Raw genomic sequence first — 20,529 nt, forward strand, 5'->3', positions numbered from 1 at the left:
ACTTTTAAAGTTATAAATAAATCTTAATGGTTTGTTATTATAAATTAATATCAATTAATTTTAAAATTCTTTTGTACTTTTTTTTATTATTAAAATAAATATTATTAAAATTTTAAAATATGTCGAGATATTTATAATTATATAAGTAAATATTTATTTTATATTATATTAGATATTTAATGCTTTATATTAGTTGAAATAAACAAAAATACAAGAAATAGTTTAATTTAAATAATTTTTATCGCCAGATGGCAGATGTACGAAGTGAGAGAAAAAAAGAGCATTTTGGTATTTTGCGGCTGGAAAGGATTTTGAATTGTTTAAAGGTACTTATTTTAAAAATGAAATCGATGTTAATAACAAGTTATTGATTAATATAATGACGTGATCCTTGTATTTGTGTGAAATTATTACAGAATATTTAATCATGTGTACAGAGTTTTGATCCATATTGCAGATGGATTGCCGCATGCAATCTTTAAATCCTCATTCACACGTTGTCTGTGATTATCCAATGTCTGCTTCTGTCTGATGTTGAAATTTTATTTGATTGTTATAATTGGTTATTTTGTAATTAAATTTTTGAATTATGAGTGGATGATGTAATGTTTTTCTGAATTTCAAAATAGAATGAGCTTTAGTCAGATTCTTATTAAATGATTATTTATAGTATAAATGATCATTTAATAAATTTCAAATGGTCAATTATATCAATCGAATGATACTTGATGATTGTGATTTTTGAATATTATCCGTGCTGAATCGGCATTTCATTATTTATTTCATTAATTTACATTTTTATTTATGATTTAATATATAGTTTGCTGTTTTACACATTAATAATAGGTCAAAATGCAGTGGTGTGTTATCTGACAGGCAAAAAGGGCAATTGCCTGGGGCAGCAAATCAATTTTTTATAAGAAAATATTTTCCTTAAAAGTTTCCCTGAAGAAAGTTATCTGAAGTCAACACTGTATGTGGGCCCCCTAATTCAGATTTGCCTGGGTGATCCCGAAGCTATAATGTGCTACTGACAAAATGCAAAGTTTGTTTGTTTTATTAAATTATGGCAGTGCAACACTTGGACGATCTGCCTAGGGGGATGCCTTCTGGGGGGTCTTTTTAAAGGTAACTGGCCCCTATTCAGGTGTACAGACGTGGAGAAAATCTGGAAAATTCCATGTTGGTAGCCCGTCCTGCGAGGCGTGAACCCACGTCTGAACTCCCAGTGTTCAAGGAATGGAACCACTTGGGTGGGCCACAAAATGTAAAGACTATATTAGTCCATTGTGTCAAATGTACTTTATTTATGATTTAGATTATTTCATTTGTGTATATATCAAGTGATGTATTATTGTTTGTTTTGTATTTGTTTATTTGTGACAATATAAATATTCATATGCTTATAAAATGAAATTTAACATGGAGAATGGAACTGAATTATTGAATAATAAATTATTAAGTGCACATTTTTCTCATTTGCTTATCTTACCATTTTCAATCAATGTAATATATCATTGAAGTAGTATTTAAACAGATCTTTTTGAATAAAAACTTTTGTTTTAAAAACTACATGTCATGTACCATGTATACTTGATTAAACCCTGGGAGTCAAATAAACCTTGGGGAATAAAGGTGCTGTTAAGAATAAACTCTGGTCTCAAATAAACCTGGGGTTGAAAAGTATGGGAAACACATTTAAGCACTGCTCTGTGTAATGTAGTTTAGAGTGCAGGTAAGGAGTTAAACTAAAACTACTTTTTCAAATGTCTAGTCAGATGGCACTTCCTGTTCCAACATTCACAGAAATATTTTTTTTTAAATAAAATTATAAATTGAATATCAGAAAGTTATGATAAGTTGAGAGCTTATCAGTCAAAGGATAATTAAAAAAACTGGTTCAATCTCACCATCTCTTTGGATGAGTTTGAACTAGAAGAGGGTAGTCAAGATCTTGATTCCTACAACATCAAAGCAGACATGAATGATAACATAATAACCAAATTAGATGATGCTGAATCAGGTTAACTTGAAAACATAATTATTTTTTAATGTTAACACTTAAATACAGTTAATAAATGGTTTTGACAGCCCAGAAAATGTACAAGTAATTAGAGTATTTCAATTTACTCACTCATCTCTTGTTGCAATGTAGTAAACCATGAGGATACATACATTTTAAAAATAGCCTGTGTGGAATTTAATTGAAGAACTACAGTATATATAATTTTTAAAATCATGAATGATACTAATATTTTAAAAATAATTTTTAATAAAATTTTAAATTCTGTAAAAAGTACAAATTAATGATTTCTAGGAAAAAAAAACATTATTTTTGTAAACTAATTGAAAAGCTCAAAAAGCATAATGCTTTACTTGTGTATAGTGATGTGCTGGATATCTATCTATATCCATATCTGCGGATATCTGAGGGAAAAAAGATCCGTATCCATTACTTTTTAGCGGATCTTTAACGGATTTTTTATCTTAATGAATTTCATTATTTATATGAAATTTTAAAGATAGGAAGCAATAAAATACTAATAACTTCAATTCAAATCACTTTTTATTTCTTAAAATCACATATTTGGCACATTCATATTGCAAAAATTTTATCATGCAAAATTCATTTACTATCGTAAAATATTTCCATATTACACTACTAAACTTTTTTGTCGACATGTTTTTATTTTAATTTAACTCAACACTCTCCAAAAACACAAATGTATGTATTTTTAAAATGTATGTATGCTATCCCATGTCACACTAAACTATAAACAAAAACGTGCAGTGCAAGTCAAAACGTGTTGTGTTACTAACGCAAAGCGTCAACTATTGGTCCAAGGTCACAAGCACCGGTGCCGACTGAGTATGAAAGTTGAGATCCATATCTGTATCCGCGGATCTAGACACTAATGATCCGTATCTGTGTCTGTATCCGTGGATATACATTTTTATCAATCCGGCACATAACTACTTGTGTATGCATATCATCTAAAACTATTTGAGGGCAATTAATGTACCTTTTTAAACAGCCTGTCTTAAAAGCAAAGTTTTTTATATTTGTTCCTGCATACCTCCAATTTTTAACATCAGATTATAAATAGACTGGATTTATATATTATATAGAAAATTTAATGTGTTTGGTTCAACAGAAATTTTTTACATTGAACATGTGTACATTAAATAAATCCTAATATTGGAAAATTTTTTATTTTTATACAATGTTAATTACAATATGCTAACTGGGATAATGTGATAATTTTTTGTAGTGAAGATAAAGAAAACATGGAAACTAAACTGTCTGCGAAAGAAATTCGACAAAAGTTTATGAATTTTTTTATTGAAAGATATGACCATCAATATGTGCATTCTTCATCAGTTATTCCTCATGAGGATCCAACTTTGTTGTTTACTAATGCTGGAATGAACCAGGTTAGATATTTATTTCTCATATAAAAACTTTTATTTTATTCATATTAAAATACAAATTTACTTATTTCAGTTTAAACCAATATTTTTGGGAACAGTAGATCCTAATAGTGATGCTGCAAAGTATGTTAGAACTGTTAATACGCAGAAATGCATTCGTGCTGGTGGGAAGCACAATGATTTAGATGATGTAGGCAAAGATGTTTATCATCATACCTTTTTTGAAATGTTAGGAAATTGGTCTTTTGGAGATTTTTTTAAGGTAAGATTCTTGCTATAAAATTATTTTTGTATTATACAGCTGATTATAGAAATGAAGATTAGACTTATAATTTTAACAACTTAACAAATTATAATATTAGACTTAGAATTTAAACAGAGATTTGTTTAAATTCTTTGAGAATCAAACTCATATTAAGCATGTTTTATGGCTATTTGTAATACAGCTACAAAACATGTTTAATATGAATTATGAATATGAATATGCCTTATTTGTATTTTATTAACAGAAAAATGAATATTCATAAAATAGAAATGCATGTATTTTGAACAATTCTTAAATTCTTAAACATTAAAACTAACTTAACAATTTCTTTCTATAATTAATATATTAAATAGTGATATTTTGTTTTAATATTGTTTAATTTTTTTTAATAACTGTTAATTTAGAGCTCTATAATTTGTACGTAAGTTGTTTTTTACCTGTATATCTTAATATTTGATTTGTTTGAACAGAATATCTTGAAAATATTTCAGTTTATACAAAAACAGTTCCTGGAACAATAGTACAGTAGTTAAAAATGTAAATTAATTTTTTCATGTACTGAAAAACGTTTTACATTTAAATTATATTATTGCAGTTAGTAGCTAGTGACATGCTACATAGATTAACACAAAAATCTAACAAAAATAATGATATTAAGACATTCACTTAAGACTTCTTAGTTTATGCTTGGTTTATTTGATGAGACTATTTACATATAATAGCAAAATATTTATCTATTATTATGCAGTCTATATAATAAATACAGTATATGAATGTCTATAATTATCGGTTTATAATTATTGACAATTGTTTTCATCAGATTTTATTTAATCCTAACTCAATAAACTCTGTTTTTGTTCCTATAACTCATAAATATGTTTTCATACATGATTTGATTTAGAATCAGATTGCAAATTTTTTTGATTGTATTTGGGAGACAGTAAAAAACATGCATTACATAATTTTTGACTTGTATGAAATTTTTCAAATTTATATTTTACTTTCTTTGCTCTTATGTACTGGCACATAACACAGGAAAGTATTGTAATTGTGTCATATTTGACACTCTGGGATTTTTGCAAATCTTGGCATTTTTGGACTCTGAACCCAGAAAGTTAAAAAAGGGGGAAATTCCTGGGATGTGTGTGTGTGTTGGCATTTGTTTCATTTAATATTTCAGAATGGAATGGATCAAGATTAAGAAACAAAATTTGGTATGGTAAATTGTATATAAGGGGCATTGATGATATTAAATTTTGGAGTGTGTAACTCAAGAGGGTGAGGAGATAGATGGGTCATTTATCTTATCTCATATGATATCAGACTTAATGAAATTTTATTCAATATTGGAATTTACAATATTTTTAAAAATTCAACTTTAACTTAAAGTTGAAATCTTAATAATTAATTAATGTAAAAGTTATTTTTTAATAACATCTCATAGCAGATGGTGCCACATACAATTTTTTAACTTTGAGCTAGTCTTAATGTTTTTAAACTTAAATATTTTTTTTTTAAATGGAAATTTTTTCATAATTCAACAGATTTATTTCTTTTAAGTTTTTGTTATTACTGAAATTTTATATCCCTTATATAATTTAAAATAATTGAACTTCCTGCTGTTTGTGTGCCAGGAAAGTCAAGCAAGAACCCTTGCCAGATTTTTTAGTTATATTGTTTTGTTTTTAAATATCTGTTTAAAAAGTTAGTAGAGATAAACAGCTATTCAAAAATCCAGTAGTAAACAATAAATGTAGACTGGTCAATGACAATATGAAAACTGGTTTATGGGTGGAGTTGGCTGAGTAATATTAACTATGAATAGATATAGTCACATTGAGATAAAAATCTTTATAAAATTATTGATGTTCGAAATGCTTATTCAGATTGTAGACAGAGGAAATTTAGAACAGTTCTCTGCAATTATATCATACAAAAATCTTTATAAAAATATCGATGTTCGAAATGCTTATTCAGATTGTAGACAGAGGAAATTTAGAACAGTTCTCTGCAATTATATCATACATTATCATGGACTTAAAACTATTATTCATATTTCTCTTTTTTATGGGAACTGTCTTTGCAAGTAAGTTATATATTTCATATAAATTGTAATCTATTTGACTTCTTAGTTCTCAGTTTAAAAAGTAATTATTTTATACCTTAACATTTAAATATATTTTCTTATAGATGATCCACATTCTCAAGAAAACACTAAATGCAGTAAAAAATGCAAAAATAGTAAGTAATTATATTTAATATATATTTATANTTTGTATCAGTGTTTCTCATGTTTCTCAAAATTTGTTGAGTTTTACAAGTAAAGTAAGTTCTGTGAATTCTATACAATAATTTCAATCAAGTAATGATTTGAATAGTAATACATTGTACTGAGTAATAATCCCAGAAACAATATAAAAACTATGATAGTTTGGTAAAAACAAGCAGATATTTGTTAAGGCTAAATTAGCCTGATAAAAATACAGCAGACTGTTTGGAAATTTTGATGTATTGGGTGGTTGTTATTTATATACAGATATCCCACATATAACAGGTAGTTAGGTTTGAAAAAGTGCTTATGTGAATTTGTGCTACAAAACAAAGGATTAGTACAAAATATAGGTTTCAAAAGTTAGCAAAAGTATACTATTCTTTTTCATAATTAAGAGAAATATGTTTATTAAAGCAATCAATAATTAACTAGCAATTACTATCAAAAGTATTGTACATTAACATTAATTTTTTTCTTCATTGCTAAACATCATTAAATGAGGACCTTTTTTTTTTGCTTATATATATCATCTTATGAGCTTTCTTGTTGACATTAATCTGAAGTATTAGCAATATCTTGATTTTTCTCTACTTTTTCATAAAATCTAATATTTTTATTTGTTTGCATTTGCCTAAGAAATCTTTAAAAATTTAATCTTTTTATGTAGTAACTTTTTAATTTAATCTGAAAAACAAAACACATCAACAGTCTTTTGGGTTCATTTAGAGCACTATCACCAATGACAGCAACAACAGGTTTATAGGAAAGCTGGAATTGGAAATTAGGAGAAGGAAGAAGAAAAAGTGTACAGTCAATAGGTACAAAACAACATAAAAAATTTCAGTATTCTAAAATCCATGGGCAAATATAGTATGAGACAACATGCATGCTTACTTGAATAAAAAAAAAATATCAAATGACTGTTTGCAGTTAAAAATTGTGACATTTTGTATGGGATGTCTTCAGTTCTCAAACCATATTAGAGTAAAATCATATTGTATGAGAGATACCTGTAATTCAATAATTTAATATGTTTATTAATCAAATTAATATAATATAATTTTAAATTCTAAATTATTTATTATATATTGCTTAAAAGTTGGTTATTGATGAATTATTTTATTTAATTTTGTAACAAAAGAGAGAGATATGTCATTGGTCTTGGGAGTTGTTAACTGAAGTATATGGTCTGGATAGCAATCGCCTTTATGTGACATATTTTGGTGGATGTGCAGATCTGGGATTGGAGCCTGACTTGGAATGTCGTGACATATGGAAAGAAGTTGGGTAAGGTGTATTTTTCATTATTGCTTTATTATTGTTATCTTAGAATTCTGTTCTCAAAACTAGTCATTTTCATATTATTACATATGCTATGATATTCCAGTGTTCCAGAAGATCGTATTTTGCCATTTGGAATGAAAGATAACTTCTGGGAAATGGGGGAAACAGGCCCCTGTGGTCCTTGTTCAGAAATTCATTTTGATCGTATTGGTGGGCGTGATGCTAAACATTTAGTAAATGCTGATGTACCAGATGTTTTAGAAATTTGGAATTTAGTGTTTATTCAGTTTAATAGGTAAGTATTAATAGCATAAATAATTATTTATAATGCAAAAAATTATAATATGATTTTACAGTAGTTATATCAGAAATTAAAATTATTATATTAAAAGTTAATTTAACTTTTTAAACTAATGACAACTAAAATATTCAAACTTTAATTGCACATAAATATGCTATTTTCAGAGAAAGTGATGGCTCATTAAAATTATTGCCTAAAAAGCATGTTGATACTGGTATGGGTTTAGAAAGATTAGTATCTGTTATACAAGAAAAACCATCTAATTATGATACTGATTTGTTTTTGCCATTGTTTGATGCTATTCAAAAGGTAAATATTATTTAGAATTGATAAATAATTTAATGAAGATTATGCAGGATTTTTAATTTTAAAATGATAATAGGCAACTAATGTAAGACCATATGAGGGACGAGTTGGAAAGGATGATACTGATGGAATTGATATGGCTTATAGGGTTTTAGCTGATCATGCAAGGACATTAACAATTGCTTTAGCTGATGGTGGACGTCCTGATAATACTGGAAGAGGGTATAATATTTATTAATTCTTTAAATAATGATTAAATTTTAGCTAAAAGTATAAATTATTTGGCTTTGTTTTAATAGGTATGTTTTAAGAAGAATTTTACGAAGAGCTGTAAGATATGCAACAGAGAAGTTGAATGGCAAACCAGGAACATTTGCAAGTTTAGTACCAGTTGTAGTTGAATTATTGGTAAATTTTTATTTTTATTGATTGTTAAATGTATTATACAATTTGTTTTTATTTAATTGTAAATGATAGTCTGTCCTTTCATTCATAAATATTTTCTTACAAATAGAAAGCTTAGAAATTTCCTAAATAAGTTGCACACATACTTATTAATAAAGCATTTAAATTTTAAACATTTAACTTGATTAATTTTAAGAAATATTTATATATCATAAATGATAAGTTATAACACCACAAATCCAAGAGTGTCATGCAATATTTTAAATATTCTGCATCATTATTGATGTCAGCAAGACTTAATCGCTAATATTTATCTTGATTATTAAAGTTTTTCTCTTCTGTGATCAATTAATTTGATTTACTAAGTCAAAAGTTATTTCTAATTTAACTTAATTTCAGAATGCCGTTACTGATACTATCAAACATAAGTTCACATTTAATTAAATTTTCATTTTTTATCATAAACAAACACATTTTTTTTCAATATAAAAAAAACTGCATTTCTATAAAATATTTTAAGGCAGATTTTAAAATTAAATACATTTAAATAATACTCAATAGTAATTATTTTAAAATTATTCAAATTTTATTGTTTTTATGTTTTTCAACAGGTCTTTTGTTCAATACTGGTATACTAAATACCTTGTGTCTGCTACTCTTATATTTTTTATATTATGGTCTATTATAAACAATACATTAATTTTAAAAGTTGTAAAGATTCCTAAATAATCAATTAGTTTTGAATATCACAGTTTTATACATTAACCAATTTATAGCTTGAAAGATTTCTTATTTAGAAAGTGAAACTAAGTTTTAAAATCATCGTTCATTTTTGTAAAAATTGTTGATTTTGTAGGGATGAAGTGATTGATACATTTTTGTTATATTTTGTTATATTTTATATCAGTGTTTCTCATGTTTCTCAAAATTTGTTGAGTTTTACAAGTAAAGTAAGTTCTGTGAATTCTATACAATAATTTCAATCAAGTAATGATTTGAATAGTAATACATTGTACTGAGTAATAATCCCAGAAACAATATAAAAACTATGATAGTTTGGTAAAAACAAGCAGATATTTGTTAAGGCTAAATTAGCCTGATAAAAATACAGCAGACTGTTTGGAAATTTTGATGTATTGGGTGGTTGTTATTTATATACAGATATCCCACATATAACAGGTAGTTAGGTTTGAAAAAGTGCTTATGTGAATTTGTGCTACAAAACAAAGGATTAGTACAAAATATAGGTTTCAAAAGTTAGCAAAAGTATACTATTCTTTTTCATAATTAAGAGAAATATGTTTATTAAAGCAATCAATAATTAACTAGCAATTACTATCAAAAGTATTGTACATTAACATTAATTTTTTTCTTCATTGCTAAACATCATTAAATGAGGACCTTTTTTTTTTGCTTATATATATCATCTTATGAGCTTTCTTGTTGACATTAATCTGAAGTATTAGCAATATCTTGATTTTTCTCTACTTTTTCATAAAATCTAATATTTTTATTTGTTTGCATTTGCCTAAGAAATCTTTAAAAATTTAATCTTTTTATGTAGTAACTTTTTAATTTAATCTGAAAAACAAAACACATCAACAGTCTTTTGGGTTCATTTAGAGCACTATCACCAATGACAGCAACAACAGGTTTATAGGAAAGCTGGAATTGGAAATTAGGAGAAGGAAGAAGAAAAAGTGTACAGTCAATAGGTACAAAACAACATAAAAAATTTCAGTATTCTAAAATCCATGGGCAAATATAGTATGAGACAACATGCATGCTTACTTGAATAAAAAAAAAATATCAAATGACTGTTTGCAGTTAAAAATTGTGACATTTTGTATGGGATGTCTTCAGTTCTCAAACCATATTAGAGTAAAATCATATTGTATGAGAGATACCTGTAATTCAATAATTTAATATGTTTATTAATCAAATNCATCATTATTAATATATATATTTAAGGTGATATTGCTTGGAGGCTTTATGATACTTATGGATTTCCGATTGATCTTACACAATTAATGATTGAAGAGAAAGGTCTTACAATTGATATGACAGGCTATGAAGTTGCTAAGAAACAGGCACAGGTATAGTATATAAACTTTGTGATAATTTAATTTATAATTTGTGAATATATTGTGCATTATAAAATAAATGAATTAATTAAATAGTTAGCATCTCAAGGTAAAGTAGAGGGACAAGAAGACAACATAAAATTAGATGTCCATGCTATATCTGAATTACAACAGAAAGGAATTTCTCCCACTTATGATTTACCTAAATATAGCTATGTTGCATTGTATGATGACAAAAATTCAAAATATGGTATAATTTTTTCCTAAAAGTAATTTTTATGAATTATCTTGTATATATTAAGAAATATACAAGATGTCCATTTAATTCTGTATCAAAAACACTAATTTTCTGTTTATAACTGATGAATTTTAGAATTTGAGGGTTGTACTGGTGAAGTTGTTGCTTTAAGGAAAAACAAAATGTTTGTGGATGAAGTAAATAATGGTGATGAATGTGGTGTAATCTTAAATAGAACTTGCTTCTATGGAGAAGCAGGTGGACAAATTTATGACATTGGATTCATGGTAAAGGAATCTGATGAAGTAAGTAATAATTTTTAAATAAAGTTTGAGTCCATTACAATTTGTATCAACTGGTATATCATAAATTGATTATTATATTTTTAGGATGTTGAGTTTAATGTAAAGGAAGTTCATATACAGGGAGGTTATGTTGTTCATATAGGCAACATTGGTGGAAAATTAGCAGTTGGTAATCAAGTAAAATTATTTATTGATGAGGTGACTAATTTAGTTTTTAATTTAAAATTAATTTTTGTTTAGTAATTTATTATATAAAACAATTTTATTTATCATTTAGGAAAGGAGAAAATTGGTTATGAATAATCATACAGGTACCCACATTCTTAATTTTGCTCTTCGTAAGGTTTTGTCATCTGATGCAGATCAGAGAGGGTCTCTTGTTGCTCCTGACAGATTGCGGTTTGATTTTACAAATAAGGTATGTAGAAATCTTTATAAACTTATAATGTCAAAAATAAACTAAATATAAAAATATACATGTTAGGGTGCTATGACAGTTAATCAAATTCAAGAAACAGAAATGGTTGCAAATGAAGTAATTAATAAGAATCAAGAAGTTTATGCTAAAGAGTGTCCTTTACCTCTTGCTAAAGCCATTCAAGGATTAAGAGCAGTTTTTAATGAGGTAAATAATAATTCATTAATTTAAATTTTAGAAATAATCATAACTGATAATTTCTCGTTATCAGACTTATCCTGATCCTGTGAGAGTTGTGTCTGTTGGCATACCTGTAGATGATCTGATAGCTGATCCCTGTGGTCCTGGTGGTTCCACTACATCTGTAGAATTCTGTGGTGGAACGTAAGAGCTTTAAAATTCATTTATATTGATTTTTCATTACTTTAGATATTTATGATGAATACATTTTATAATGAGAAAATTATTATTGTTTTAGTCATTTAAAAAGAAGTGGTCATATTGGTGATTTTGTGATTGCAAGTGAAGAAGCAATTGCCAAAGGTATTAGAAGAATCGTTGCTTTGACAGGACCTGAAGCTTCTAAAGTAAGAATAAATTATTTTATGATTTGAAAGATTTGTATAAATCAATTTAAAAATTTGATAGTTTTTAAACATAAATTTAAATGTTTAAAATCATTATTTAGGCTATCAGGAAAGCTGAAATTTATGAGCAAGATGTAGAAAAAATACAAAAATTAGTAAATGATAAAAATAGAAAAATTTCTGGAAAAGAAATTGTAAAAAAAATTGTTGAACTTACAGAGGTAAATTTTGCTAAATTTATTATTATTTTTTTATTTATAATTTACATAATAATAATAATCTTTTTTGTCAAAGGATATTTCAAAGTCAAATATTTCATACTGGAAGAAAGAAGAAATGAGGAATAATTTGAAAAATCTTAAAAAACAATTAGATGACATGGAACGTGCACAAAAAGCTGCTATTTTACAAGAAGTAAATTTCAGACATATTAACTTTTTCCTTTATTCCCATTCCATTTATTTTAAAAATTATTGTATTTAGGTGGTTGAAGAAACTAAAAATATTATTCAGAGTAATTCCAAACTAAAATTTATGGTTCATGAATTAAAAGCTTTTGGCAATGCAAAGGTAAAACAATTACTGTTTATATTGCAAATTATATATAATTATTTTTATATTATATAAAAGATCCNTAGGAATGGTTGAATCAAATATTCAACCTGTATATTTACAGGTTGAATATTTGATTCAACCTGTAAATATACAGGTTGAATCAAAACTCCCTTGCACCCTTTTTATTCCAAATGTACTGAAGATAGGAAGTTACTACATTAAGAAAATTAATATCTTCAGTACAAGGGTACAAATACAGTAATAATAAAAAGGGTGCAAGTGACTTTTGACTCGCCCTGTATATTTACATATATATTTATTTGCACACTTACAGGCATTAGATGCAGCTTTGAAACAAGTAAAATCTCTATCACCTGAAACCTCAGCTATGTTTTTCAGTGTGGATCGTGAAACAGGAAAAATTATTTGTCTTAGTTCAGTACCTAAGGTATGATTACACAATTTAAAGTAAATAATTATTTTAAAGTTTTATGATATATCAATAAAATTTGCTTTTAATAGGAGGCAGTGGCGAGAGGTTTAAAAGCAAACGAATGGATACAGCAAATAACTGGCATAATTCATGGGAAAGGTGGCGGAAAAGACGAGTCTGCCCAGGCCACAGGTTGTAAACCTTCCGCTCTTTTAGAAGCCATGGACGTAGCTAATCAGTTTGCTAGGTTAAAATTAGGACAAGATGAATTACTTCTCTGAGGAAAAAAAACATTCTATTTTTCAGAATTGTGTATAGATATGATTTAAAATTTTTCACAGATTTTTTCCTGAAAATAATGAACTTGTCATTCCAAAAAACACCACGGAACCAAATCGCTGATATTTAATCTTTTTTTTTTAAAGGAAGTTATGCCAATAACTTATTGCTTTTCTATGGATTAAAAATCTTCTGAAAAATGAGTTTTTGTTATAACTCTTCTGTATCTAAATATTCATATAACTATCTCTACTTAATTTTTATACAGTAGAGACTCGATTATCCGACTCAATTGGGGACTCTGGTTGGTCGGATAATTGAAAAGTCGGATAACCGAAAAGTATGAAAAAATCCATTATTAGTGTAGTATATTATTATATCCCATGTAATTAGTATATTAGTATATCGCTATTAATCTACTTCGCGTTGAATTTTCATCGATGTTAAGCCTAACAAATATTTTTGAAAGTAATAATCGTCGCTATTGTATCGTTAAAAATTAGAAAAGTAAGCCTTGAAATACTGGCTCCCTTTCATGGTCGAATGAGTGTTGCCAGCTAAAACACGTAAAAATAATATTAAAGTAGCCAAGACATAGCCAAATATTGTAGCGCCACATCACTAGCGGACATTTGAAATTTGCCGACTAGGGCGGTCGGTTAATCGAGGCTCTACTGTAAAATTAATTGTGAATAATATAAAAAAATATATACAGTATTTACCAAAACATGTCCATTTAATAGATTTTAATATGTAGATTAAATTCTGTTTTATATTGTTTACAAGTATTTTTTAGTCAATGCTACTATAGATTTAATAGTGACAAAAATTTTAACGGTGTTTTTATAATTTATATAAAGTGCCCAGATTTAGGGGTGATCGGCTCCCTAGACAAGTTTTTAAATTTAGACAGGAAAATACGAACTGAGACGGGATTTACATACAGGGCATCCATTACTAATTGGTTATCTCGCTTAATTGGTAGCAATATCCAAATTTTCCCTAGACTGTCATCAATCCAGGTATTTACTAATCGGGCTACTTATATGGGTGTTCTAATAAGAACAGGTGTGGACGGTACCTAGATCATAATTCAAGTTTTACTGACAGCCACTCATAAGGAAGATACCAGTATTGTAATCAGGTATTTTGGATGTTCAGATTTCGATAGATCAGAACAAAATTGACTCCTCCAATATGTTTTCACTTGTGTATGCACACGTGTTATACTGAACGGATTGATGGAAAATTCAATATTTAACTTTTTTTTTTTCTTCATCAATATCTCGATTTGATCGACTTTTGGTGTTGGTCGCTCAACGGAAAGTGACAGTTTATTAATAGCGTTTTATAGTTTTTCAATATATATGACTCTTCTAACTTTACCAATCGCGTTCCATTTTCGCAAATAAATTACGTGACGTATAAATGTGCATCAATAATGTTCAAAATTACATGAGAATTATGCTATGTAGCGATCGGTTATTTTATGGCCACAAGTTTATTTTTTTATATATTTATTAAATAGAAAATATTCCTTTTTTTATTATATTTGTACAATCTTTATTATTCTCTGCCACTATAATTCATGACTAATATAATAAATTCGTCCTTTTCCCAGTTTAATTTCGGAGATCCTCAGATTTCTGCTGTAAATGTTAAATGACCTGGTGTGCAAATAAAACAGCAATTGTGGTGGACACGTGTTTGCGTATGACCCTAATTATAAAAACAAGTCACCCTATCATAAAATTGTGAAATATGCGTAATCAGTATACTCTTGTTTGTGTACATATAAATTCTATTTACTTTTTTAACTATTCGCTCTATGGGCACTCAGAGAGCCTCTTTTAGTAGGCCCATTATAGGTTCGACTGGACCCGCAATGGGGCGGCCAGGTGGTGAGAGGTGGGACCCGAAATATCCGAACGGACCATCACCTGAAAAATTCCTGGAGATTTCCGACCACGTCCATATTCGATTCCGCGTTACTTAGAGTGCTAGGCTGCCATCTTGATCGCTCGGCCATCGGACCATTTACATTTTATTGTATGATGCAAATATATCTATGCATAATTTTATACACTTAATGTTTGTTGCTTCACCTACTAGACACGAATGCATTTAATAAGTGCTGAAACATTGTGTCGTTTCGTGATTAACTTCAAGCTGGCCAATGAGTGAGCGAATAATGAATGCCTCGAAATATAGGTGGTCAATAAAATTTCTCTTATGGAACTGTTTTGAGTGCGGAAGTGCATAGGATACGTTTCACGAAATGGAATCAACGAATAGAAAACATTATTCCTTTGTATATGGAAACAGAATAGCGGAAGTAAAACACGAAATTAAAACTCTTAAGAGGTACTAATAAATGAAACGTTTGATTAATTGATTTACGTATTTGTCATAATTAGAAACTACTGATAAAACAAAGAATTATGAACTCTAATAAAAATATAAATTTTTCAAATACAATAGACTCTAGTTATACGGTACATGTAAGAAGACAATCCAAACGAGCAAATATTTATTGTGACATGGACACAATGGCCGGCCTCAATTTTAATATTTTTAATTTATTTAATTTAAAATATATGCTCTCTACCTCAAATTAGTAGTTGCTTACTCCTGCACATCATACATTTCTTGTTAGAATAGTCTATCTAATTCCTTTCAGGGGAAAATTTTTGAATTGAAATAGGCAGTTGCCATATCAATGTGCGTTATGGTGACAAACATCATTCCCTGCCATTGCTTGTTTCGGAANATATGTTATTGTTAATATGGTAGTTTCTCTCATTCTTCATTATTATTAATTTAATTTTCATGGCATCACTATGTTTTTGTGTTTTGCAACTAACTGTCTTTTCTGTTACCAATTCTTTCCTATTTTATTCCTGATATGACTCCAATTCCAATTGTAGCACTCCAACCAGGGTACTGTTTAAGTTCTTTGCTACTTAACTTAGTAATATAATGAGAATTGCTGTGTTTAGTGAAGGCTATTCATTGCTCTTTTTTTAATGTTTTGGTAATTATTTTTATATTGTTAAGTTGAATTTTGTATTATTTTTGTATTGGTATTATGGTATAATGTGAAAGTAATTTTGATTTGGGTATATTATAGAATTGAATAAGGATAGTTTACTTGATATCTGTAATTAATATTTATTTCATAGTTTATGCATTTTCAGAACAATGTTTTAATTCAGTGTCACTGTTTAAAATATGCAAAAGAAGCATGAAAATGTTTTACTATTACATTATTTATTTAATTTAAAATATATGCTCTCTACATCAAATTAGTAGTTGCTTACTCCTGCACATCATACATTTCTTGTTAGAATAGTCTATCTAATTCCTTTCAGGGGAAAATTTTTGAATTGAAATAGGCAGTTGCCATATCAATGTGCGTTATGGTGACAAACATCATTCCCTGCCATTGCTTGTTTCGGAAGGCCGTCGTACCAACCTCTTGAGGCGCAGCTGGTTTCATTCATGGGCATCTTTGTAATCGGATCCACAGTAACCCAGAGACCCATTCAATAGGTCATCAGCAATTTACCTGAAGTATTCAACGATAGCCTTGGCACTTACCAAGATCCTTCAATGTCACTGCTTCCCCCGATTCGCATAAAAGCAGTTTTAACCCCCGTCCAAAAAATCGATGAAGTCTGTTGATGCTCTGTTGCATGAAGGCGTCATTGAGCCCATCGTGTGGTTTGCACCAGTTATTCCTATTCTAAAGCCTTCTAGCACTATGCACTTATGTGGAGATTATAAAGTAACCATCAATCACGCATTGCGTGATTACCCACACTCAATTCCGTTCGTCACACATCTTTTATCTCCTTTCATCATATTTGCTAAAATCGACTTTTCTCAGGCTTACCTCCAGTTACCCGGAGATAAGCCCGTGAAAACGAAGATGAACACTTCTGCCGAACTGCTGACCATCGTAACACATCGATGTGTATTCAAAGTAAGTGTTTGAAGTTCGGGATATGCACAGCCTTTGAGTATTTGAAAGCCCTATTGACGACACTATTCCTGATGCTCCAGGTGTTATTCTTTATTTTGATGACATCTTAATGTGTGCTTCATCTATGGACCAGCTCGTAGAACGATTTTCTGCTGTGTTTTCTCGTTTATCCATGTCAGGAAGGGAAAATGCTCGTTGGTTATCACATTAACAAAGATAGGTTATATCAAGCTCTATCCAAATTAAGTCTTATCCATTGGTAAATACATATTAAGACGGTATGATATTACAAACATCGCAAAAACTAAATTTTTCCACAAGGTATGTAGATTTAAAAATAAACGATTATTCAAACCAATTCGGATATTCCGGAAATCTGAATGAATGGGATCCGGATAAAAGAGGTTTGACTGTAGTGACAAGTACCATAATAAACTTATAAATATTGATATAAACATAGGAATTTGCATAAAAACATTTCATAATAATGAATATCAGTTGTATTATTTATAATAATAACATTATGAAATAAAACATTATTACGGTAATTTTTATATTAATTATAAAATTAAAATTATAGATCGTTCAATACAAAACTATTCCGAAGATGAATTCCAAGTTTCATACTTTGGGTTGCGCTATCGCAACTTTGACCGTTGTTGGCCTTGCCAGCTATCAAAGTATTAGAAGTCTCTTACGTAAGTAAAATATGAGAGCGCAAGTAAATACAGTAATTACAAAAAAATAAAAAAGTAATTATTTTAGGTAGAAATCCAACTTTGGCCGCAAAATCTATTCAAAAATGGTTTAGAAATCGCCGAGAAAGTTTTAAGGAGGTAAATTAATTTAGTGTATTTTGGAATGGAAGCTCTGTTTGAATCCGTATAATTTTCTGTGTTGAGTTCATCATCCTAGTACGAATAAAAACGCCAAAAGAATAGAAGTCAAATGTAATTCTCATATGCTAAATATGGGTTTTCAGAAACTTACAATTTGATATGTCGCTCGTAGCAATGACTGCGATTAAAATCATTACTATAATAAGCGATTTTAGGCGCTTGCAAATTGACATAGTACAAATTTACCATAATGAACAAATACAGGCTATATCTGGAAACTATATTACATTGTTCGATTACACTTATTGTGATGCCATGTGGCTGTTGCTATTTTCAATCTGTCATTCGTTTGTATGCGGAAAATCGACACGTGGACGATCTACCGAGGGGGATGCCACCCGAGAGGACTTTTCATGGAAAACGTGCCCCTATTTAGGTGTTATAAACGTGAAGAAAACACGGAAAACTCCATGATGCTAGCCAATTGACAAAACGCGAACCCATGATCAGTGTTCGTGGCTTTATTCACTCGGCCACTTATACCCATCAGTGGTCGAGTGGGTGGTGGTTGCTGGACCCACCATATAAGATCCGCTGTGACTTTCTGATTAAAAGAGTTTACTCACCTCTGATTAAAATGTTTTTAGAATAAATTTTAGCAAACAATTATAGTTTTCAATTTCAGTCAAGTTATTTTTGAACTACTGAATAAATTACGATTCTTTTCAAAAACGAGGTAATTGTTGAAACAATTCTTGAACAAATTTATAGATCGCTCTCGTGTTCAAGATTTCCTCAAGTTACAGTTACCAAGACTGATGATGAAGAATCAAAATTTGAATAATAGTATTAATAGCTTATTAGTGTCATGTGATTAATGACAAATCAGGAAAATTAATGTTCCTTATTTGTCGTTGGCCACGTGACAATTGTAAAGTAGTTTCATTACTAATAAATGCACTTTCCTTTTTAGTGACAAAATATCGATTCACTGTCACCAAAGCAAAGACTGTATCTGATCTATATTTGTTATATATATACATATATATATTTCTTTTATTTCCTTTCTTTAGGTTATGCATTTAAAAAGAAAATAATAATAATTTATAAAATTTAATTTTTATATAGCAGAACGAACTCATTGTAACTGTACAATGTTACGTAAGAGGATATTGTGCACGTCGTCATCCTCTTTTGCTGCAAAAATCTCGAGTTTGCATTAGTAAATCGATTAAATCGTTATCTACAGAAAAAATTCAGGTAATTATTGTAAAGTACGTTTTTCTGTTGATATAAAAACTTACAAAACGAATTATAATTGTAATTTAGGATATTTCCGCACTGTTGATTCAAAGCTGGTGGCGTACTAATGAAGATAAAACTAAATATATATTAATACCCACTAAAATTCAGGATAGTTTTATACCTTCATCTATATTATATGAATTTTTTAAAATGAAAGCGGTAAGTAACGTTATTATAATTTTATATAACGTGATTATAACCTTTTATAAATTATAATTTGCTGTGAGATATCTTTGAAAAAAAGAATTAAAAATTATGTTTATTTTTAGTATATAGTGACAATGATAATAGCAAAATGGTGGAAGACTGTTATAAAAATCCACAACGAAAACGAAATACAAGGAGACGAAATTGATATCTGCTTAGAAGGCTTAACAAGTTGCGATAGACATCAATTTCTTTACGATAATCTGGCTGTTGTACAGTCCAGGATGAAAGGATTTATAGAAAGAGTTAAATGTGTTGAAGTAAAACGAGAAGAAAAGGTAACTTCAATAAAATTTGGATGCATTATACACGTTTTATTATATTAAATTAAAATGTTTTGTTTCAGGAAGGAAAAATTCTTGGGAGTGTCGATATTTGGTGGAAACAATCGTCGGATAAGGAGTATTCAGCAGAATTGATTGATAATCTTTTATCAATTCAAGATGTTGTGAAAAGGTTTGCCGAGAAACTAAGGCTGATTAAAGAATTAGAACAAACTGAGAAGGTATTTATTTTTTAAAAATTAATGTAAAAAATATAAGGTTAAATGAAACACAACTTAAATCTTGAGTATTTCCCAATTGTAGGAAATGGCATCCATCATTTTGCAGGCAGTTTGGAGAAATTATAAAAGTGGAGGATCTATGGATCTACAGTTAAGCTGTTATACCAAGAAGGTACTTGAACGCTAAAATTTAAGATTTTTAGCAAAACACTTAATTTTAAGATTTAAAATTCAATTAGTTTGGTTTTGATGGGTTTAAAGTGTTAAATCTATTTTTTTGTTTTTCATTATTTTAGCTTAAAAATATTCACAAATTTATGGAAGATGTAGTCATACCTAAAAAAGATCGATTGAAGTGTCAACAGATAAAAAGCCAAATATCAAATAAATTAGCAAAACAGGAAACAGGATTGGAATTGGAANTTCCTTTCTTACTAATACATTAAAATATTTATTCTTCTTTTCTGCAGCTGGTAGTGTGTGTCACTTTTTTTAAAACTTATTCTTAAATCAATACTCTTCAA

General features: G+C 28.6%; 2 protein-coding genes across 2 annotated transcripts; both read left to right on the plus strand.

Annotated features, from left to right (window-relative positions):
- Window positions 1-248: 248 nt before the first annotated feature.
- On the plus strand, window positions 249-13,367 carry LOC111619295 (alanine--tRNA ligase, cytoplasmic-like). The gene is given in 22 exon segments (XM_023360986.1): window positions 249-326; window positions 3,273-3,435; window positions 3,506-3,694; window positions 7,111-7,256; window positions 7,357-7,548; window positions 7,719-7,863; window positions 7,937-8,082; window positions 8,160-8,298; window positions 9,948-9,967; window positions 10,148-10,361; window positions 10,446-10,599; window positions 10,723-10,892; window positions 10,977-11,090; window positions 11,170-11,310; window positions 11,377-11,517; window positions 11,582-11,694; window positions 11,789-11,897; window positions 11,999-12,118; window positions 12,192-12,311; window positions 12,381-12,467; window positions 12,787-12,900; window positions 12,975-13,367. Coding segments are annotated over 21 exon segments (2,913 nt in total). The 5' UTR covers window positions 249-326; window positions 3,273-3,288; the 3' UTR covers window positions 13,167-13,367.
- Window positions 13,368-17,659: 4,292 nt separating this feature from the next.
- LOC111619262 lies at window positions 17,660-20,451 on the plus strand. The gene is made up of 8 exons (XM_023360943.1): window positions 17,660-17,847; window positions 17,915-17,985; window positions 19,117-19,248; window positions 19,318-19,452; window positions 19,563-19,778; window positions 19,847-20,005; window positions 20,088-20,177; window positions 20,302-20,451. The coding sequence occupies exons 1-8, from the start codon at window positions 17,757-17,759 to the stop codon at window positions 20,449-20,451; spliced, it is 1,044 nt and encodes a 347-aa protein (XP_023216711.1). The 5' UTR covers window positions 17,660-17,756.
- The last annotated feature ends 78 nt before the right edge of the window (window positions 20,452-20,529 follow it).

Source organism: Centruroides sculpturatus, unplaced genomic scaffold, assembly GCF_000671375.1.
Source record: "Centruroides sculpturatus isolate CEXI.00-Female unplaced genomic scaffold, Cexi_2.0 scaffold46, whole genome shotgun sequence".
In the NCBI taxonomy this organism is placed as follows: Eukaryota; Metazoa; Arthropoda; class Arachnida; order Scorpiones; family Buthidae; genus Centruroides; species Centruroides sculpturatus.